This window comes from Psittacula echo (assembly GCF_963264785.1).
Source record: "Psittacula echo genome assembly, chromosome: 6".
Taxonomy (NCBI): Eukaryota; Metazoa; Chordata; class Aves; order Psittaciformes; family Psittacidae; genus Psittacula; species Psittacula echo.
Window position 1 is genome coordinate 65992982 of NC_137743.1, and position 18531 is coordinate 66011512.

Consider the following 18531-nt stretch of genomic DNA (forward strand, 5'->3'; position numbering starts at 1 on the left):
GCATGTTTCAGCAGCAGAGAGGTGGCTGCTGGCCAGCTGTCTCTGCTGCCAGTGTTGGAGTAGGCTCCTTGTCTGGTCAGTGGGGGATAGTTAAGAATTGGAAGCCTGATCACATGGGCCAAGTGAATGCTTGCCTCATCTCCACCAGATAGGCAGACTTTTCCAGTTGGATTATTAAGGGCAGAAAGTTCCTCAGCCTCGCGATACCTGAGCTTTATATTCAGTACAACATCTCAGCAAGCCCAACTTCTGTCATGCCTTCTGTAAAGTGAATGGTTGTTTATTTTAGTAACCTCTCATTAAAAGGCGATTTTTGCTGCTTCTTACCCTGGAAACTTCTGTAGCACTAAAATGCTTGAATTGTTATGGTGCATTGAAAACCACAGCTTGAACTAGTCAGATAGTTTTCATTTTCTTACATTGAACAAATAAGTGCAACACCACATATTTTTGAGGAGGTAGGTGGCTGAAGAGATGACCATTAACGCTATACTGGAAATAAATAGAAAAGAAGGGATTAGTCACAGCACTTTCCTAAGGGAAAGAGCAGATGCAATCAGGGTAGCTCTATTTTGTTTCCTCCGCTATTTTTTCGTTACACACACACACAAAAAACCAACCCAAACATGAATGAATAAAAGTAATTACGTGGAAGACAAGTGAAATCAATCAATTATCTCATAATTGAGGGACTGCAAGTTCTACAGGGTCTTTATTCTCTGTTGTGTAGGTAATGCATATTCTCAGTGTTTTGATAAAACAGAGGTGTGAATACAGGGAAAACTTGTTAATCTTCTGATCAACTTCTCAGTTTTCAATTTATTCAATAACTTATATTTATTCTACCTCCCGATTTCCCATTGTAATCTACAATGTTATCTTGACCCTGATCCTACGTGAGGTTGGCCTAGATCGCATTTCTGTGCCTATCCTACATCCCACTGTAATATTTAACCCTCGACTCTGTTGACGAGAGGGCTGTTCTCCTTCTCCTTTGTGTAATTAGTCCCCAGACTGGCTCTGCTTTTGCATGTGTTTAGTGTGCTTAAAAGCTTTTTCTGGATAGGGATTTTTTGCCTTCAAAATCATATTTCCTGGTCTTAGCTCCAATTTTCTTTTATGTACTGTCTCACTGTTTAAATTGCAGTCCTGCTAGACTAATAAACAGCTCCAGCTCCTTTCCCTCACTATCCTCAGCCTTCTTAATCAGCAACTGCTTGCTGTACACTTCAGCTACAGCATTGATACTCTACTTACCATCTTCATTATTCCGCGCTCTTTCACCTTTTATCAAGGTATTTCTACTTAAAATAATGCTTGAAATAAAACGTACAAGAAATAAAATTTAAAATCTGTGGGTTTAAGTGTAGATTGCTGTACTTTTTAGTCTTTTGTCCTAAGTGCAGTAGTATTGCTGTCTGTGGTTTGTGCTGGAGCTTTATCTCTAACTGCTCATAGGTGTCAAGAATTCAGGTAAATTTATGTTGGATAAAATTACAGAAGTAATTAAGTTACTTAGACACCCATATGCAGAGACAGTGCATAGAATAAAGGATGTAGGTATCTTCAAAATGTTATTCATGGCCATTTTCTTTGCCATTTTGTTAAGTTTCAATTGAATGTGTCTATTTCTATCCTCATCCCCCACACTAAAAGCGGGTAAAACTTCTGATTCTGCAAAATTCTGATATGCTCAAATCATGGGAGTTGTGATTAAAGAATGTGTTTGGGGAATGATTTTCTACTATGTATTTTAATACATTCTAAGTCAGAGTCATGTTTAAATTTGACATGTGCTCATTCCAAGGCCTGTCTTTCTTGCTAGGTCCAATATAATTTTCAGCTGTTGTTAACTCTGCAAACATTGGAGTCACCCCTGTGAGGTGCTGACTGTTGTTTGAGCCCCTGGTTCAGTTAAAGTTGAGGACATTCAGCTCTGCACTGCAGAGCCAGGTGCTACTCTGTGTTTTAGGCTCTGCAGAATTTTTCTCTGATTCATAACTATGATTTTTAGCTTTCAGGGGGTACATTGCTCGTAAAAACTACACAAGACTGAAAACCAGCCCTGCCTGTGTGGCAGATCCTCAGCTTAAGAGCAGCTGTTCTACTTCTGAATTTGGCTGTGAAGAGCACTGGTGAGTTGAATCCTTTGCTGTCTATTGCCTAACAAAAGTAATTTTCCAAACAGTGAGATCTGAAAGGAGCAGGCGTGTCATCCTGATTCAGCTACCAATTAGGGAATCTGCCATTTTCTGAGGATGAGCACCTGTAGGTTAGCCACTCATCTCAGTGTTCTCCTAATTAACAGTTAAGATTTACTTTCAGTGCTGTTTGTCCTGGGTTGCTGTCCTGTTTCTGTGCACTTCTCAGGAGTACCCAGAATACCATAGACTGTGGTATAAGACAGCAAAAAGAACTATAAAAAGCAAATGGACAAGTCTGACAGAAAGCCTGGTAATACTGTAAATTGTAATAGTGGTGCCCTCCTCTTTATAGAGGAAGGGTATTTTAACCTTCCTTACCAATGGAGTCACCCCAGACAAACGTCACCCCTGATGCTTTCTTGGGTATGAGAGGCAAAAGGGATCTGTTACATCTTTAGCTGTTGTCCCTCCAGCGGTGTTCAAGGAGAGGTGGCTGCATTTGCTGGATTAATCCCTTTGATTAGCAAGTTTCAGTGTCTAACTGTTGTGAGATGTCTCTTGCTATGGCATGAACAGAAGGACATCTAAGTGCTATTCCAGTCTTTATTTCTGTTATATACTTCCTATATAGCATATAAATGCAGGTTCTGTTACACTTCTTGAGAGTTCTCTGAAGAAATCAATTACTTTTTTGACTATAACTAGATGATGTTATTACATTAATAAGGGGGTTTTTTTGAATAACCATGAGCTTCTCCAAACTGGTATTTCTTTCTCTGTGTATGCTCATAACATTGAGTTACATTAACTTCTATGCTAATTTTGATTAACTTAGGTTGAGTAATGTCTGCTACATGTTCTGGTGCATTATTGTAGGATATTATTATTATAGGATATTATTATTACTATATATATATATTATTCAGGTGTAGGTAAATAGTGATCCAAAATCTTTTCCTTGCAATATTCTGTTTTTAGCAAGAAAAAGGTTCAAGCCAAATTCTAAGTAAATAAATAAATAAATAGATGGCTTTAGTAATTTTTTTCAGGGAAAGAGTAAGCCCACTGCAGTTTGCCAATTTGAGTTACCTTACTGCTCACTGGGGCAATGAGTTTTCTAATTTATTATTCCCTTCATATGTATGCAGCTCCTTCTGTCTCTTAAGTAGTTAAGGGGTATCTATCTTGTGATCTCTTTAGAACTATTGATGGTGGCATTGTAATTTGTTCTCCAGTCTGCACTGATGGTTAAAAGCAAGAGCTAATAAGCTATTATCAGTTTTATTTGGCATCCTAAATTATAATTATTTACAATATAAATAGGCTTTTTTTTTTCTCCTTTTTAGTGTCACCTGGACTTGTTTGGAGGCACACAGCCTCTTTAAACTTTCTCCTTCATCTGTTTTATGTGTATTTAGACAAAAATAGTTTTCTTCTCTTTTTGCATTAGACTGTTTCTGGAATTCCTTGTTGCTCTCCAAGCAAATGTATTTTTCTGGTTTAGGTACAGCTTGCTTAATTGCACATCCCTTGAAGCTCACAAAGATTTTAGGGTTCAGTAACTGTTAGGGTGAATTTGGGCTCTATGAAGCACAAATATACAGACCTATAAAGACATTCAGTCACCAAACTCACTGAAATCAATGTCTAAATGCCTTTAGATATCTGGCCTGAAGGTGCTCATGTAAAATACATTGGCCATTCAGGTCTTGCACCAGTCCCGATTCTATGTGCAATCAGACAGATAAATAAATTAATTCCTTCTTTTGCCTGGAGTTGCTAAACTGCAATTACTGCTGGCAGTTCTCAAGTTTAACCACCCCCCCCCCAAAAAAAAAAAATTGCAATTTATTTGCCTGCTCCAGTAAATTTCTCAGCCATGGCCTCAGGTTCCAGTGATTTCAGTGAAACTTGAAAATGTCCAACATTTCATAGGTGATACTCATAATCTTAGGACTAAATCTGATAACTTACTTCCCATGAATCAAGCCTCACTTCCACATGTAGCTGTTACTGGGCAGTTGTGTATTAATCATTCGTCTGTTCAGTCATACAGGAAACTTGTAGGAAATAGGAAGGCTGCTGAATAATAGTGCAGATGTTTAACACAGTGGCTGGTAATCTGTCCCTAGAGAAGACAGCCTCACTGTGGCTTCACGTACTGTGGGTCTAAGGTATAAAATAATAAAATATTCTTTTATCTTAATTGCCTTTCATTTCTTTAATTTCTTTTCTTTCTCCCTCTCCACCCCCTAACTGGTAGGTTTGGAAAAATAAAATTAAGCTGAAGGGTATTCGGGATCAGAAAGCAAAATCATTTACATTTCTGTTCTTTGGTATGCACAGGAATATAACTATACATTGAAATGTATGACAACCTGCTGCTTTTTCAAAGATCTGTCAAAAAAAGAAGTTACAGTATTGCAATATATATAGGACTCAGTTTTACTAAGTAATGAATTTTAAAGTGTTCAGAAGAAATGGGTGCTTTTAAAAAAAAATTGAATTCCTTCAAGGAAATTGAATCTCTATGACTAGTGCATGCTCTTCAGTCAGTGAATGCAGGATGTAAGCGAACTCCAACTAATACATGACGTAGGACGTTAATTAAATGCACGCATTAGTTCATTTAACATTGTGTGTTAAATGTTTTGTGCATTTACATGCTTAACTTGAAAACCAGTATTAAAGTAATTAAAGACTCATTAGGAATTGCCAAATAGGAATAGAAATAGGTGCAGAAAAATAAAGAAACATTAGCAGGGAAGTGGCTTTGTGTCGTTGAAGATGTTTTTCCATTCAGTTCCACTGAACTGTGAAGTTGCCCATGACTCCTTCTACCAAAAAAGGGTCATGGGATTAATTGTCCACCTGGAAGACTGACTAAGTCTGAATTCTACCCCTGAAATGCAGTCTGTGTATGCGACACTTGCCAAGCCTTTTCTTGACATCATCAACCACTGAGAGGAGCCTGCAGGCCTGCATGGTATGAAGTAACTGAATCACAGTCAAACCGTTTCCCAAAGTAGCTTATTGAAAAATTTAGAAGGGCAGTTATTTAAAGAGCTAAACACAGTCAAGACTGAATTCAAATGAGGAAACTGAAAACCTTTCAGAGCCCTTTTTACAACCTTGCTGAAGAACAGATTTGCCCTTCTGCAGAGAACTGAATAGACATTAGAGAAGGGAGGAATATGACAGGATCTCCTCTCTCATGAGGCCAGAGTGGACACCTACCTCACTTCATGTCTGCCTCCATTTTACAATTGGTCATTGCATGAAGTCAAAGTTGCTGCATTTTTCAATGTCATAGCTATAATTTCAACTTATTATTAAAGATCTCTTGAGCTAATTAGGAATAATCTGTAGAGAAAGGAGAAGTAATTTTCTAAAACATCCTGTGATTTTTAACTTGTTAGGCTGACAAATCTCTAGTGAATATATTGTTCATAAATGTTCTTGTTCTTAGCAGGATAACCTACAGTTTAGTGACTAAGGACCTTAATCCATGCTACGTTGTTCATGTTCTTGTTCAGACAGAGCTGTCATCCTCAAGTATCTTTAAATCCCTTTAGAATCTTATCAAAGCATCTGTAACCTGCATATTCCACCATCTTCTTATCCATTTCCCTCCCAAATGAAAATTGTATTAAATAATACTGATCTGATACTTACCTAGGAAAATGCTTCTTATTGTTCTTTTTTTTCCTCTAGCTCACGAACTGTAGCTCACTAATGCTGAACATCACAATATAAGTTAGCTATATGTACATGATCAGTGGCCTTATACTATGTAGTACAGCAGAAAGAATGCTTTCTACATAGTGACTTTGTTACACATTAGATATATTAGATATATATATTAGATATATATATTAGATAGGCACTGGAATGGGTTGCCCAGGGAGGTTGTGAATGCTCCATCTTTGGCGGTGTTCAAGGCCAGGTTGGATGAGGCCTTGGGTGGCATGGTTTAGTGTGGGGTGTCCCTGCCCATGGCAGGGGGGCTGGAACTAGATGATCTTAAGGTCCTTTCCAACCCTAACTATTCTATGATTCTATGTCTGTAACTGTAACTGGACATCAGTGAGTATCCCTTGCTCCTTTGTGTCCTTATGGAGCTCTGTGTCTTAAGGGTGCATGTTAGAACATGGGCAGCAGTTTATACTTCTGGGTTGAATTCATTGTGATTTTTCTCGTAACGTCTTTCACTTTTTAGCTACTTGGTGTCATATTCACACTTTGGTCAGCGTAGGTTCTCTGAAACCATTCATTTTAGTAAAGCTCTTGACATTCACATGAGACTTAGGTAATCAAGATTGGATAATAAAGCCTGAACAAAACTGCACAGGTATGCCAACTCACGTGTTTGGAAAGTTATCAACAAAGAATAAGTATCAGTGTTGCTGTGTTCTACAAGAAATATGCATCTGAAAGCCAAGTTCCAGAAATAGGCCTGTTTCTACTCATTAGTGGCTTGACTGAAATCTGATCACTAAATTTGTATCAGTACTAAGTGAGCAATGGTTACAAAGGTTTAAGAGGGCTGGATTAGAATTAGAAACAGAGGTACATAGAATGAAAATGAAATTAATATCAGTCAGTAATGACACCCTCCTCCAAATTTTACATTGGGTAGTAACAGTGAGGATACATGCTACCTCATATAGTGCATCATAACATTTTCGCATCACCGTCAAGACCTCAGTTAGTGTAATATAAAATAAGCAAGAAAATAAGCAAGTCCCTCAGCTAGAAAAAAGATGATCACATATCTCTATAAACCATGATAAGGGGAGATCTCTAAGGGAGATGGAAAACTGAGGTACCTGTGGTATCATTTCTCTAGTCATGATAGGCTGATGTGAAGAGAAAAGAAACAAACTGTTCTCCATTGACAATCAGGCAAGAAATAACTGTGTTGCATTGCAGCACAGAAGAATTAGGTTAGGCATCAAGAAAAGATCACTGACGGTAAGCTAAGTCCTGTGTAGGTTACCTTGATGTCATGGTTTAATGCCAGACAGCATCTGAGTACCATGCAGCTGCTTGCTCACTCCGAAGTTTTGACATCTCCATCACTGTAGGTTTTAAAAATCAGCTTAGACAAATCTATGACAACCCCCTCAAAAAAACCCAGACTAGTAGGAGTAGCTGATTTTTATCTGAAAATGGAGATGGCTTAGGTGATTTGCTAAGGTTCTTTTTATGATTTATAAATACAGAGTCACTTCTCAAAATGTAACTAACATCTCCCAGCCAGTGGATTTGGCATTGGAAGTCAGCCGCTTTTATAACATCTTAGTGGCAGCAGCCATTGCTGCTTTAAATGTAGGGAGTAAGTATAAAACTGTCCCAGAGGAATACTCCTTGGGTCAGCTGTATTCACACAGCATTGTTGTTGTGCCTGAAAAAAGAACAATGATCATGTATAAAAGTTTTGCGATGCTGGAGGCCCATTGAAGCAGTATGCAACGTGGATTCACCTACATGGACACTGGCAGGTTAGCACATAAACATAATATGCTGTATATCACTGAGAGTAGAGATTAAACATTATTTCAGTTCACACGAGCACAGACCCACACAGAAACTGTGTGAATTAAACTTTTCCATCTAAAAACTCTTCTATTATCTGCTCTGCTTTGACTCAATCTGCAGCTTGCCTCTCACTAAAGTGAGGTTCACTCTGTCAGTCAATAACAAAACTTCCATTGGATTATTTTGATTAAAACAACAACAAAAAAAAAAATCATTATGTTAGTGTGCTTTGATTCTTCATGGATAGCTGCTTGAAAGGGCCACATTTCCACATATTAGTTGATTGCTTTTTGTCAGAATCTCCAGATGAATGGCATCAGGTCCTGGTGATTTACTGCTTACGTCTTTCTCACTTTGCTCCATAATTTCCTCCTTAGATAATTTCAGTTTCTGTCCACAGAAACTGAACACTCTGTGTGTGATTTCTTGTGTAAATCGTCTTTTGAATATGACTTTCCATTTCTTTCCACAGTAAAAGCTGTGAGAAAAGACATTCTGCTTTCCTTTAGTTGCTTCACTTTTCTATTTGTAATCACAGCTAGCATTAAGGTTATTGCTTGTGATGGAAATAGGTGGGTGGTCTGCAATTCCTGTGGCACACCGTTGGGCCTGATTCTGCTCTCATGCAAGCTTCTGATTACTTTACAGTTCATAAATTCAAATAATTACTCATGATTCATAAATGGAAATTTGGGCACAATTTTTTAGTGTAATCACTTTTTTTTCTTCCTCCTCATCCCCTTGGAATTTTTCATCTACCCATGCTGGAAGAGTTAATTTTTTTTTTGTTCAGGTATACATTATTTTTGCCAAATGAGCTGTATTCTTTCTAGTGCAATATCTAGGAGTGTTTCTAAGATTTTTAAAGACATTTAAATTATGAAAATCTGAATTCCATGACTTGCACTCATAATGGCCAGGATAACTCCAAAACTAGCTGGTTTTCTCCAGCATAAATTAGTCTGCACTATTAGTTTTATGCTGCTATGGTGTGACTGCTTTCAGTGCTAAGGATAGTGTGGCTATATACTATACAGATGTGTAGACAGGCCCTAAAAATCAGTGTTTCTCTTTTTGTCAATGTTACTTGCTAATTGAGTGATTTATAGACAGTCCATATGTGCAGACTGAGGCATATTATAGCTCAGTAGCTGAGCATTCAGGAGCAAATTGCTGTATTGCCTGACTGAAGCCAAGCACATGAACCTGGGTCTCTTGCACCTTTCCCAGGTAAGTGTGCTGACAGGATCTCATCTCTCTGACCCGAACACTGCTTTCATGCAAATGTTGAAAATAAGCGTATTTGGAAACCATAGGACAAGCAATTTCTTCAAAGATAGCTAAAAATACCCTGCATCTCAAAATCAGCCTCAAATGCCGCATTTGAGAACGTAAGCTAACATCACTGATTGGCTCATATGAACTAACTACTGCTATGGCATTTTTCTTATTGCATACTAGCCAAATGTTCAGGATAGCTCAGAGACTGATTTCAAGGGGCTCAGCATCTACAGTTGATGTGTTTTCAGTGTGTTTTCAGAAGTGTTCCCTGCCAGTTTGACATTGTGGTAGGTTGAGCTTGGCAGGTGACGAGGTGCCCACCGAGCCGCTCTGTCACTCCCTCTTCTCAGTAGAGCTGGGGAGAAAATTACAACTAAAAGCTTGTGAGTAAAAGCTAGTAACCATAAAGTACATAGTTATATCAGCAAGAGTACATTCTGTGGAAGGATGGGGTATCTTGCGCCAAATATAACCCAGTTTAGGAGTGTTTAAAAGGCAAATGGCTAAACTTTGCCTCCATGCTTTTGAAACATTTAGGCAGTGCTTTAGCTCTGGCAAAGTTAAAGTGCTTGCAAAACCACACTAAATTCTAGATGTAATTTGTTTTAATAGAAGATAGAAATTAGTTCAGGCTGCAGATTTAGATCCAAATCCAAGCAACCCCAAAATCTGAATATTTAAATTTAGATGACAGTTCAGTCCATTTTGGCATTGTAGGCCATTTGCAACATACTGATCCAACTGCAGATTTTGATTTTTATATTCACCACGGTGATATTTGGGGATCAGTCATGATTTTTAGCTCATACTGGGTTTATTTTCTGCAGTGTTGAGAGGTGGGGGGATGAATCATTTCAGCAAGTGCTTGAATAATTTTTGGGAAAAGTGGCAAGTTATCTAAGTAATCCTGCTAAATAGATGGCTATCTAAATAATACATATACAAGATAAATAGTAATAAAGAACATTACGGAAAATATGGCACATGCACAAATGTGGTGTTAAATACAGTCACAGATATATTTTATACTTCCTGTACAAGAACTGTGCCAGTACAAAATGAGAATGGATTTTTAAAACGGATCATTCCATTCCTCCAAGGAAAACAGTAGTTTAAATTCAAATTACAGTTAGGCTTAATGTTTTCCTTCTCTTTCTTAGTGTCAAAGAATAAAGGGGAATTTAGAATTCCCTGATGTGACAACCAAATCCAAACTTACTTCACAAAATTGCAACATTACAGAAAAGTTGAATGTTTACACAATGTTTCATTTTCTTCCCACACCCTGAGGTAGCTTATTGACAACCATGCTACCATCATTGTTGTGATTAGTTTGAAACAATTCAAGTGAGTGCTCTTGAGCTGAGGTAACACATTCAGATACACTTACTTAACCTGAGAGCCTAAAACCTATTGCAAATAAGGCTTGAAATACTTCAGTAGCCTCTGTGGATGACACAGAATAAACGTGTTATCTAATGCATATGCGTGGTGATATACAGCTGTCAAATTTAATACACAATAGTCTAAACTCTTTAAAGTCTTTTAGTAGTGTTATTTTAATCTAAAATATTTTAAAGGTGAGTTTTGAAAGGTAAGATGCACTTGTAGCCAGACATATTTTCTGAAGTCCAACATGTTGTTCTATTGTTACAAGAGTAGTTTATAACCAGTGTTGCTGACTGAAACTTCAGTATTGACAAAAGATGAAATTTGAGGTAACATACATTATAATTTTTAATCAGTAAAGAAATTTTTGTTCTTTTTATTCCCCCCTGCCACTGCAACTGAAAGGGCTGAAATGTATGCAGTTGTAGCAACTGTAAAACTGAAAGAGCTACTTAGTACCTTGTAAAGCTTTTTCCTGTCTATGAAAAAAGCCAAGATATATATGTTTAAACAAAAGCCTATGACTGAAACTTAGATATCAGATTATTTCATTTATGGGTAGAAATACCACTGCCATTAATCGTATTTTCAGAAAGATTGTGAGGAGGTTGGAGAGTAATGATATAATGGCTGAGGCATGTTTGGATAATCTGAAAATCCTGGGTTTAATCCAAGTTTTAGGACCAAGAGTTTATCAAATAAAATCTATGAACCTCAGGGTTTTATCCATCAAATGAAATTGGTAGTATATTTCTTTGCTTTTGCATAGTTAAAGATTTTGAAGCAAGTTCTGTCTAGGTGGACTTTTGCTATTGAAGAGATCCATTGACTTCAAAGGCCTGCGAACAAGGATCAGGGCCTACAGAGGGGTTTTATGATACTTTAATTAGCATTAATGAGAGCAAGAATTGGCCTTTAATATTTTTCTGGTGACATAATGTGATGGTAAAATAATAATAGATAGACAAAGAGTCTAAGAACTTTTACTCCTTGCTCTGTGCTTAACCCAAATGACTTTAGGAGAACACGAAGCCATGCGTTTCACTTCTTCCTCATCTGTCGGATTTTGAGTCTCTAAGTTTGAATTCTGTGAAAACAGCTTTTCACAGCCCTGGGGAAAAAGAAAAAAGAAAAAAAAGGGGTTTCATGTAAAGGGTTTCACGACATCTTGTCAAATTAATTTTAATACATTACTTCGATTTCATAGAATTCTTATAAACTCATTTTACACATATGCACATATCCACAAATTTTTAATGACAAATTCATTGCTCATAGGCTGTTACTGTGTTTAATAACATGCACTTCCTTACAAGAGGAAATGGATCTGGTCTGTGTTTTCTCTGAATTGATTGTATGTGCATATTTAGAAATTGGGGGAGGGGAGAAAGGGAAAATCAACAAAAAAAAAGTCTATGTCAGTAAACCGTTTTTAAGAATGAAGAAATTATGATATTTAAACTACATACTTTATTTTTCTTTGCTTTAGGCAGCAAACCAGTAACCAGTCTTCTCCTGTGGTGCCTGATTTTCCTGACAAACAAACAAAAAAGGTAGCTGTAAGTTTATATTCTAAAATAGCGTCACATTATAACTTCAAATTCCTGAGTCCACAGTTCTGCAATGTGTTCATGGCTGCTTGGCATAGCCATCTGAACATGAAACCGTTAGTGATGTTTTGAAGTCTTTGAGACAAAAGCCTGCTTGCTAAGAACTTTAGTTCTGTAGAAAGACAGGGAGGTACAGTGAATAAGAGAATCAAAAGGCTGGAAATTTGCTGCTGAGAATAAATGCTAGCTGCTCCCTGAGGTGATTTGTCTGTGCTCTTCACTTTCTACAGATGTTAGAGACTCTTTTTTAGTAAGGACCTGAGGTTCTTTGGTAGCACTTTGATATCCTGCTCGAATTCAATATGTGAAATGGAGGAGTCGCTCTGTGACTTGGAGCACAGCATAGTCTTTGAAGTCTGATCCAATTTTTGCTGCTTACCATTTGATGTTGAAAGGATGAAATGGAGAAAATGTACAGTTTTTGCCAGTAACTCTGCTGAGCATATGTAAGATTAAAAAAACAAAATCCCTTGGATGATGTACTTAGAAATGTTAAGCAGATTAATACCTTCCTATAGCTTTTTTCTAAGGATACAAATTAACTATGAGAGGAAATCAGCATACAGTGCATGCTATGATTTAACTGCATGAGGAAAGGGGATAAATAAGTTAAATGGAAAAAGTAAACAAATGTTTGTGATGTGGGTGCTAAGTCGGTGTTGCTGAAACCCACAAGAATCTTGTGTGACTTAAATCTAGCATTAGACGTTTCACAGAGTTGTAAAATATAAGAAGTTGCTCTCTGTGAGGTCAGAACTATATCTAACTATGATTGAGTGGAATCAATACATTTCTTATGTGCCTAAACCAGCATTCTTTATTCCAGAATGATTTGGATAAGATTTCTGCTTCTCCATTTATTCAAAGACACTGGTTCAAAATGAGTGTTTCACAATCAATTAGCCAGTCCTGGTCAGTTGCAGAGCATCAGTTATCAAGTCCCTTGAGATCCCATAAGAAAGCAGGTAAGAAATATAGTAAAGTAACAGAGATCTTTCGTTTGCTATTTATAACCTACATATTGTCAGCGTGTAACTTGCTTTATATATTGATGAGGTCTTTTAACAGTCTCTTGGAAGGCAGAAAACAGAAAGCAACTAACTTTCTTCTACACATTTTCAACCTAGAAATATAAAAAAGCCTTTAAGTACATGAATTACATAGGCAGAAGTATGAAGATTTTTTAAATACAGTTTATGCTAAAAATATGGTTAATAATCTCAAAATACCCTTTTAATGAAATCAAATTGACTTTCAAGAGCTTTAACTTTCCTTAGCCTTCCAGCCTCAAAAGTGGAAAAGAGTAATGAAATCTCTCGTGTTTGGCAGAATGAAAGACAACTTATTTGTTCGCACACACATTCAGTCAGCAACACAGGAAAGTCTGCAATAATTCTACAAGCTATGCAATGTGTATTTTTGATTTATTTGGTGATACATTATTTTTGCCATGGTCAGTAGCAGTTTGAAAACTTGAAGTAAAACATTATGACATTTGTTGGGTTTTAACTGGTTCAGGTTTTAATATTACAGGAAATCATTACCTATCAGAACACTTTTCTCTGTTATTGTTGTCATTGTGTCCTAGCAAATCTGTGAATACAGACTTTAATACTGGATCAAAAAATACCTTCCGTAGTTTAAGATGATGTAGGCTGATAATATGATATCTGTAACTAGAGCCAACATATAAATGATAACACATTACTTTCCAAGTTATTACTGAAAATTAGTTATTTATAATTTTGTGCCATGCAGTAACATTTCTGTTTATATATTTAATGGGACAACTTTCGTCTTGTAAGTATACAAGTATTTATGTGAATACTCGAGCCCTAATCCGGCAGTTTCTGTGTTTAAACTTTACGGAGTTCAATTAAATAACTTAAAATGTAAAGGTAAGAAAACAGGTATTTATAGGGAGATCCTTCTGTTAACAGAAAATAATGCAAATTCAATGTTTTTAGTCTTCTACACAGCCATAAAGTGCTTCTAGTGCTAAAAACAGAAGAGTATGTAAACACAGCAGGTTGAGAAATCCATTATTCTCTCTTCATGCATTTCTGTCCATATGGGTTTTGAATCCATAGTGTGGGACTGCAGGGGATGTGTGCATTACTATCGTAAATTATTACATGTTAAACAATAAACCTGTCAAATAGAAATATCTTCATTGCAGCAAATCCTCTTGAGGAAAGCAGTCTGGGCCTGAATCTGTCATCCTTTCTCTCAGTGGATATTGTATGTTACCCTGCAACTAGTCTCCTTGAAATCAAAGACATTGTGTCTAAGGTAAAACAATTAGAGTAAAACTGGCAGAATTACACCCTTAGGAAGAATGTGATTCAGAGCCATTACCCAGTAATTTAAAGACTTAAAAAAATGTGAAGTGATATAAGGATAGAGTTTGAAGAAGAAATAAATGCAACATTGATTTGAACTATTCAAGAAACATGTATGGGTAAATGAATAAGCATGCAGATACAGAAAACTAAGGATTTTCCTAGGTAGGCGTGAAGATACTCAGATAGATGATCATATAAATCACACTTCAGTGATTAACTATTAAGGAAATAAACCTGCTTGAAGAATAATAGCTTCCTTGGGTGCTTTTAAAAGCATTGCTTGCATTCAGAAATTCAGATGCTTTCAAAATCTGTATTCAGTCTTGTTGTGTGAAGTATACTTTTTTAAGCAGAGATTATTGTTAGACCTATTGTGAAAACTAAATGAAACAACAAATACCTTTTGGAATAAGAACACATGTATAAAATACATGTGTTTTATAATGTAGGGCTATGCTACATAAGCTGTTATTCACACACAAAAAAGCTGTCCACTAGGTGGTCCAAACAATGTGAAGACAGTTATTTTTCATAGATGCGACTTTATTCTGCAATGTTATAGATTGATTTTGAATTCTCTTTAAGTTACATTACAGGCAGACTAGTCTGCAGCCTGGTGGTAGTGCTGTGGACCCGGAACACAGGCCAGTGGGGAAGGGAATGTGTCAGGTTTTTGCACTGGTCTATGACCTACTTATGAAGCGGTGATGTTTGCTGAAGGAGGGAGTCCGTATCCAGGCTTAAACACAGAAGGAAGGACAGGCTGCATACTTGTCTTGAGGTCTTAGTAGGTGAGGCTCTAGTGCAGTCAAGGAAGGACAGAACACAATAGGGAAAAAATGGTTGAGTTTACATATTTTTGTGTTATTCAAGCAGACTATTCACTCACATCTTGTTATCCAGCTAATAGCACAGGCTGCCTGTTGTCAGCAGAAGATTGGCAAAGAAAAAATAGACTGAAATTTCCACAAAGATCCTGCAAATCTGTGCTCTGTAATTAATGCAGAAACAAAACCCTCTTTTTCACTTCAAAAGCCCTTACACTTGGTCATAGAAAGACTGAGCAGTATGGCCTAACTGCATGCAGCACAGGTTAAGTGGTGGGGCAGGACTAGTAGCAAAGTCAAGGATTCTCTCCAGTGTCTTCTCTGTGAAACACTGCCTAGGCAGAGAGGACAAGCAAATAGTAACAGTTAAGCCAGAAGTTGACTATTCTAGTCACAATAAAGTAGTACTGAAAGAATCAAAATAATACAATGTTCAGAGGCCAAGTAGTGGTATTCGTTCCCACAGATGAGATAGTCAGAATATTTGAAATTATTAATGAGAAGTGAGTGCTTCATTGGTCAATTACCAATGTAACTTGTAATTTTGCCTCAAAAGTATGACCGATTTCCTGAGATGCAAAGGAAATGTGTTTGTAAAAAGAAAGCTAATAGTATCTCTGCATTGATCAGAGGATGACGTAATTCTTGATGTTAACAGACGCTTTGAACAAGTAAGAAAATGCACAGTATGTCTCTGGCCACGGGCATTCTCACGTGGGAGAACAATATATGTCTTCTGATGATGTTCCATGTAGGCCTAGCTACTCACACTATTGTCTGCAACATTGGAATTTTGTGAGAGGTAATGAAATTTGCCACAGTTCTAAGAGATATGGAATTATGCAAACTGTACATAGTCACAGCCTGTGAGTTTCACTGAGGTAGTGAAACTTGCACTGTAGTTGTAAAAGTCAGCAGGCCATTTCCAATATAACCTTCGATTTCTTAATTTTTTATGTTCTCAAAAACTAGTAGAAATTAGGGCCTGGTGTGTTTCAAGCTGGACTCCCACTTGTCAGTGACTGGGAATGGTTTCCTTGCAATATGTCCTTTTTATGTTGCTCATTTTTCTCTTCCTTTCTGGCAAAGCAATCATAAAAATGTGATTTGTAGGTGTAGCTGTGTTGGGTTTGGAGGAACATGTGAAGGTGATCCCTGTTTTTCACACTGATGAAGGGCAAGTAGATATTGAAATGTGTTAAGTTATTGATGGATGGGGAGGAAGACTGCTGCCCACCTCAGACACTACTGTGAACAATTTTTAGTAAGGGGCATTATGGGCATGGGAGACATTTTTCCCAAAAAGTTACCCTCTGGTTGTTGTCACATGAATGATATTTACAGGTTCATCATCATAAACAGGAAATTTCAAATAATGATTACTTCATTAACTGTTATGGCTTAACTCCAGTTTTGATGAAGTGTTCCAACTTTAATTCTGTCAGACCATAATCATGTCAAAACACCCGAACCACAGAGAATATACTTAGGTGATTGGTCTTTGCTTCAGAGTTGAGCTTTCTTTGCATCAGACTTTGCTTTTGGAAATACCCTAATTTGCCTCAGTCTCAGCCGTATAGTCTTGGTTCAGTATCTTGCACTTGCGAGTGAAAGGTGCTTAAATATAGGGAACTATCTTATTCTACATAGTAGTCAAACATCACAGCATAATTGAACTCTGACTTCATTTAATTCATATTTGTACATTGTTTTTAAAGAAGATAACAGCTATGGCAAAGCTATTATCATTATTAATTTGGAAATGGGAGAGCTTTTTATCCTTCCATTCACAGAAAGTATCCTGGTGTGACCGTAATAGATACAGTAAAGAAAAGGCAGTATCTCACACAAAATGTGGTATCAAGATCCGGATGCCTTATAACCAAAGATGCCGCTTCTTTTCCTGTATGTGAGAATAAGATCAGTCCAAGGCATTCAGCTGTTTCTGTCTGTGTAACTCAGCTTCCTATTTGATTCCATCATAGCAAACCTTCCTTACTAAATGAAAAACAAATCTGCTGCTACGTAATATAGTGTGAAATGCTGCATGGGCTTTCAACTAGTTGTCATTGGCAGATGGGATGATACTGACACATGGATGCCATTAATTTCAGAATCCTATCATTCAGGATAAGTGAAAGAATTTGTAATCTATTTAAAATTATTTTTAGTTGTTTAATCATGAGTTTCATTTCATCATTTTTAAGCCCCCCAGTGAGACTAATTTTACATTGAAGGAATATAAATCATTAAAAACTTGACTGTAGTCAGTAGAATCATAACAGCAGAATTGGGTCTCTTGGTTATAAAAAGTTGACACTAAAAATTCCCTACATATCTGGAGGCTATGAGGTTTTGAGGTTTTGAGGGTAGAGGATTTTGTTTTGGCATTCTTTTGAGTGGGTGAGGTTTGAATTGGTCATTCTTTTGCAAATAAAATGCAAATAAAATAGCATGATATTGAGATAATCTGAATGTTACAGGAAACACTGGAAAGGCCAAGGTAGCATAACATAATATTATCTGATTGTACCGAGCATGCTGTAGTTATGGCAAGGCCTATGAGATCTCCACAATATTCCCCTACTATGTACCACACTATAGTAGAGGAATTACAATTAGCCATGTTGCAGTTGAAGCCTCAGGCAAAGGAGTTGCTGATGTGGCATGTTGTATAATAAATTACCATTGAAAGGATCCTGCTTACAGTATTGTTTTGTGGCTTTTGAGCCAAAATCTGACTGCACATGACCAGGAGAAAAAGTATCTTTCATTTTCTTTTTTCTTTAGAAGAGTATCACTGGATTACTGACCTCTTCACACCTGGTATAAATGCTGGCCTTTAGGCTTAGTAAACAGAAATAATGTTTCCAAATAATTCTTTTTACCTTACAAATGTATAAGTTTAAATCATAGGAAGGAGAAGATATGTTTTAGGATGTCTCTTGTGAAAATAAGCTGAAAATAAAGCTATGTCTCAAAGCAGTCATCACTGTTTGTATGTAAGGCTGCATATGTATGCAGATGGATTTTGCTGGTGCAAGTAAACCTATTACTGTACATTTCATTGTACGTGGTGGGACTCTGCAGGAGGCCACAGGAGGGACCATCACCTCTCATCCTGTGGAAAGCCTGAGTTCCCACTTTCTGGATTTGTGCTGGGCGGGAGCCTGTTAGGGTGAAAAATACAGTAACTCTGTTTCAGTATTTCAGTTCTGCGCCATACAGTTCCAATGTGGATTCAGAAAATCTGACTGCAAACATTAAGTGAAGTCAGCTGAACTTCTCTCAGCCCTATGTAAAGTTTCCAGCTGAGACTTGTACTGATGATGTTTGTATTCTGAACTGGTTCACCCATGAACTGGTTCACTACATTTTACCAAAGTAACAGACC

The 18531-nt window shown here is 37.1% G+C and overlaps 1 protein-coding gene across 1 annotated transcript in view; it reads left to right on the forward strand.

The window, feature by feature from the left end:
- Positions 1–18531, forward strand: part of MYO3B (myosin IIIB) — a gene marked incomplete at both ends in the record, with an annotated part of 209923 nt that overhangs the window by 158073 nt on the left and 33319 nt on the right. Inside the window, 3 exon segments of the mRNA XM_080622032.1 lie at positions 2015–2135; positions 11845–11908; positions 12777–12930. Of these exon segments, the coding sequence (XP_080478158.1) occupies positions 2015–2135; positions 11845–11908; positions 12777–12930 (339 nt within the window).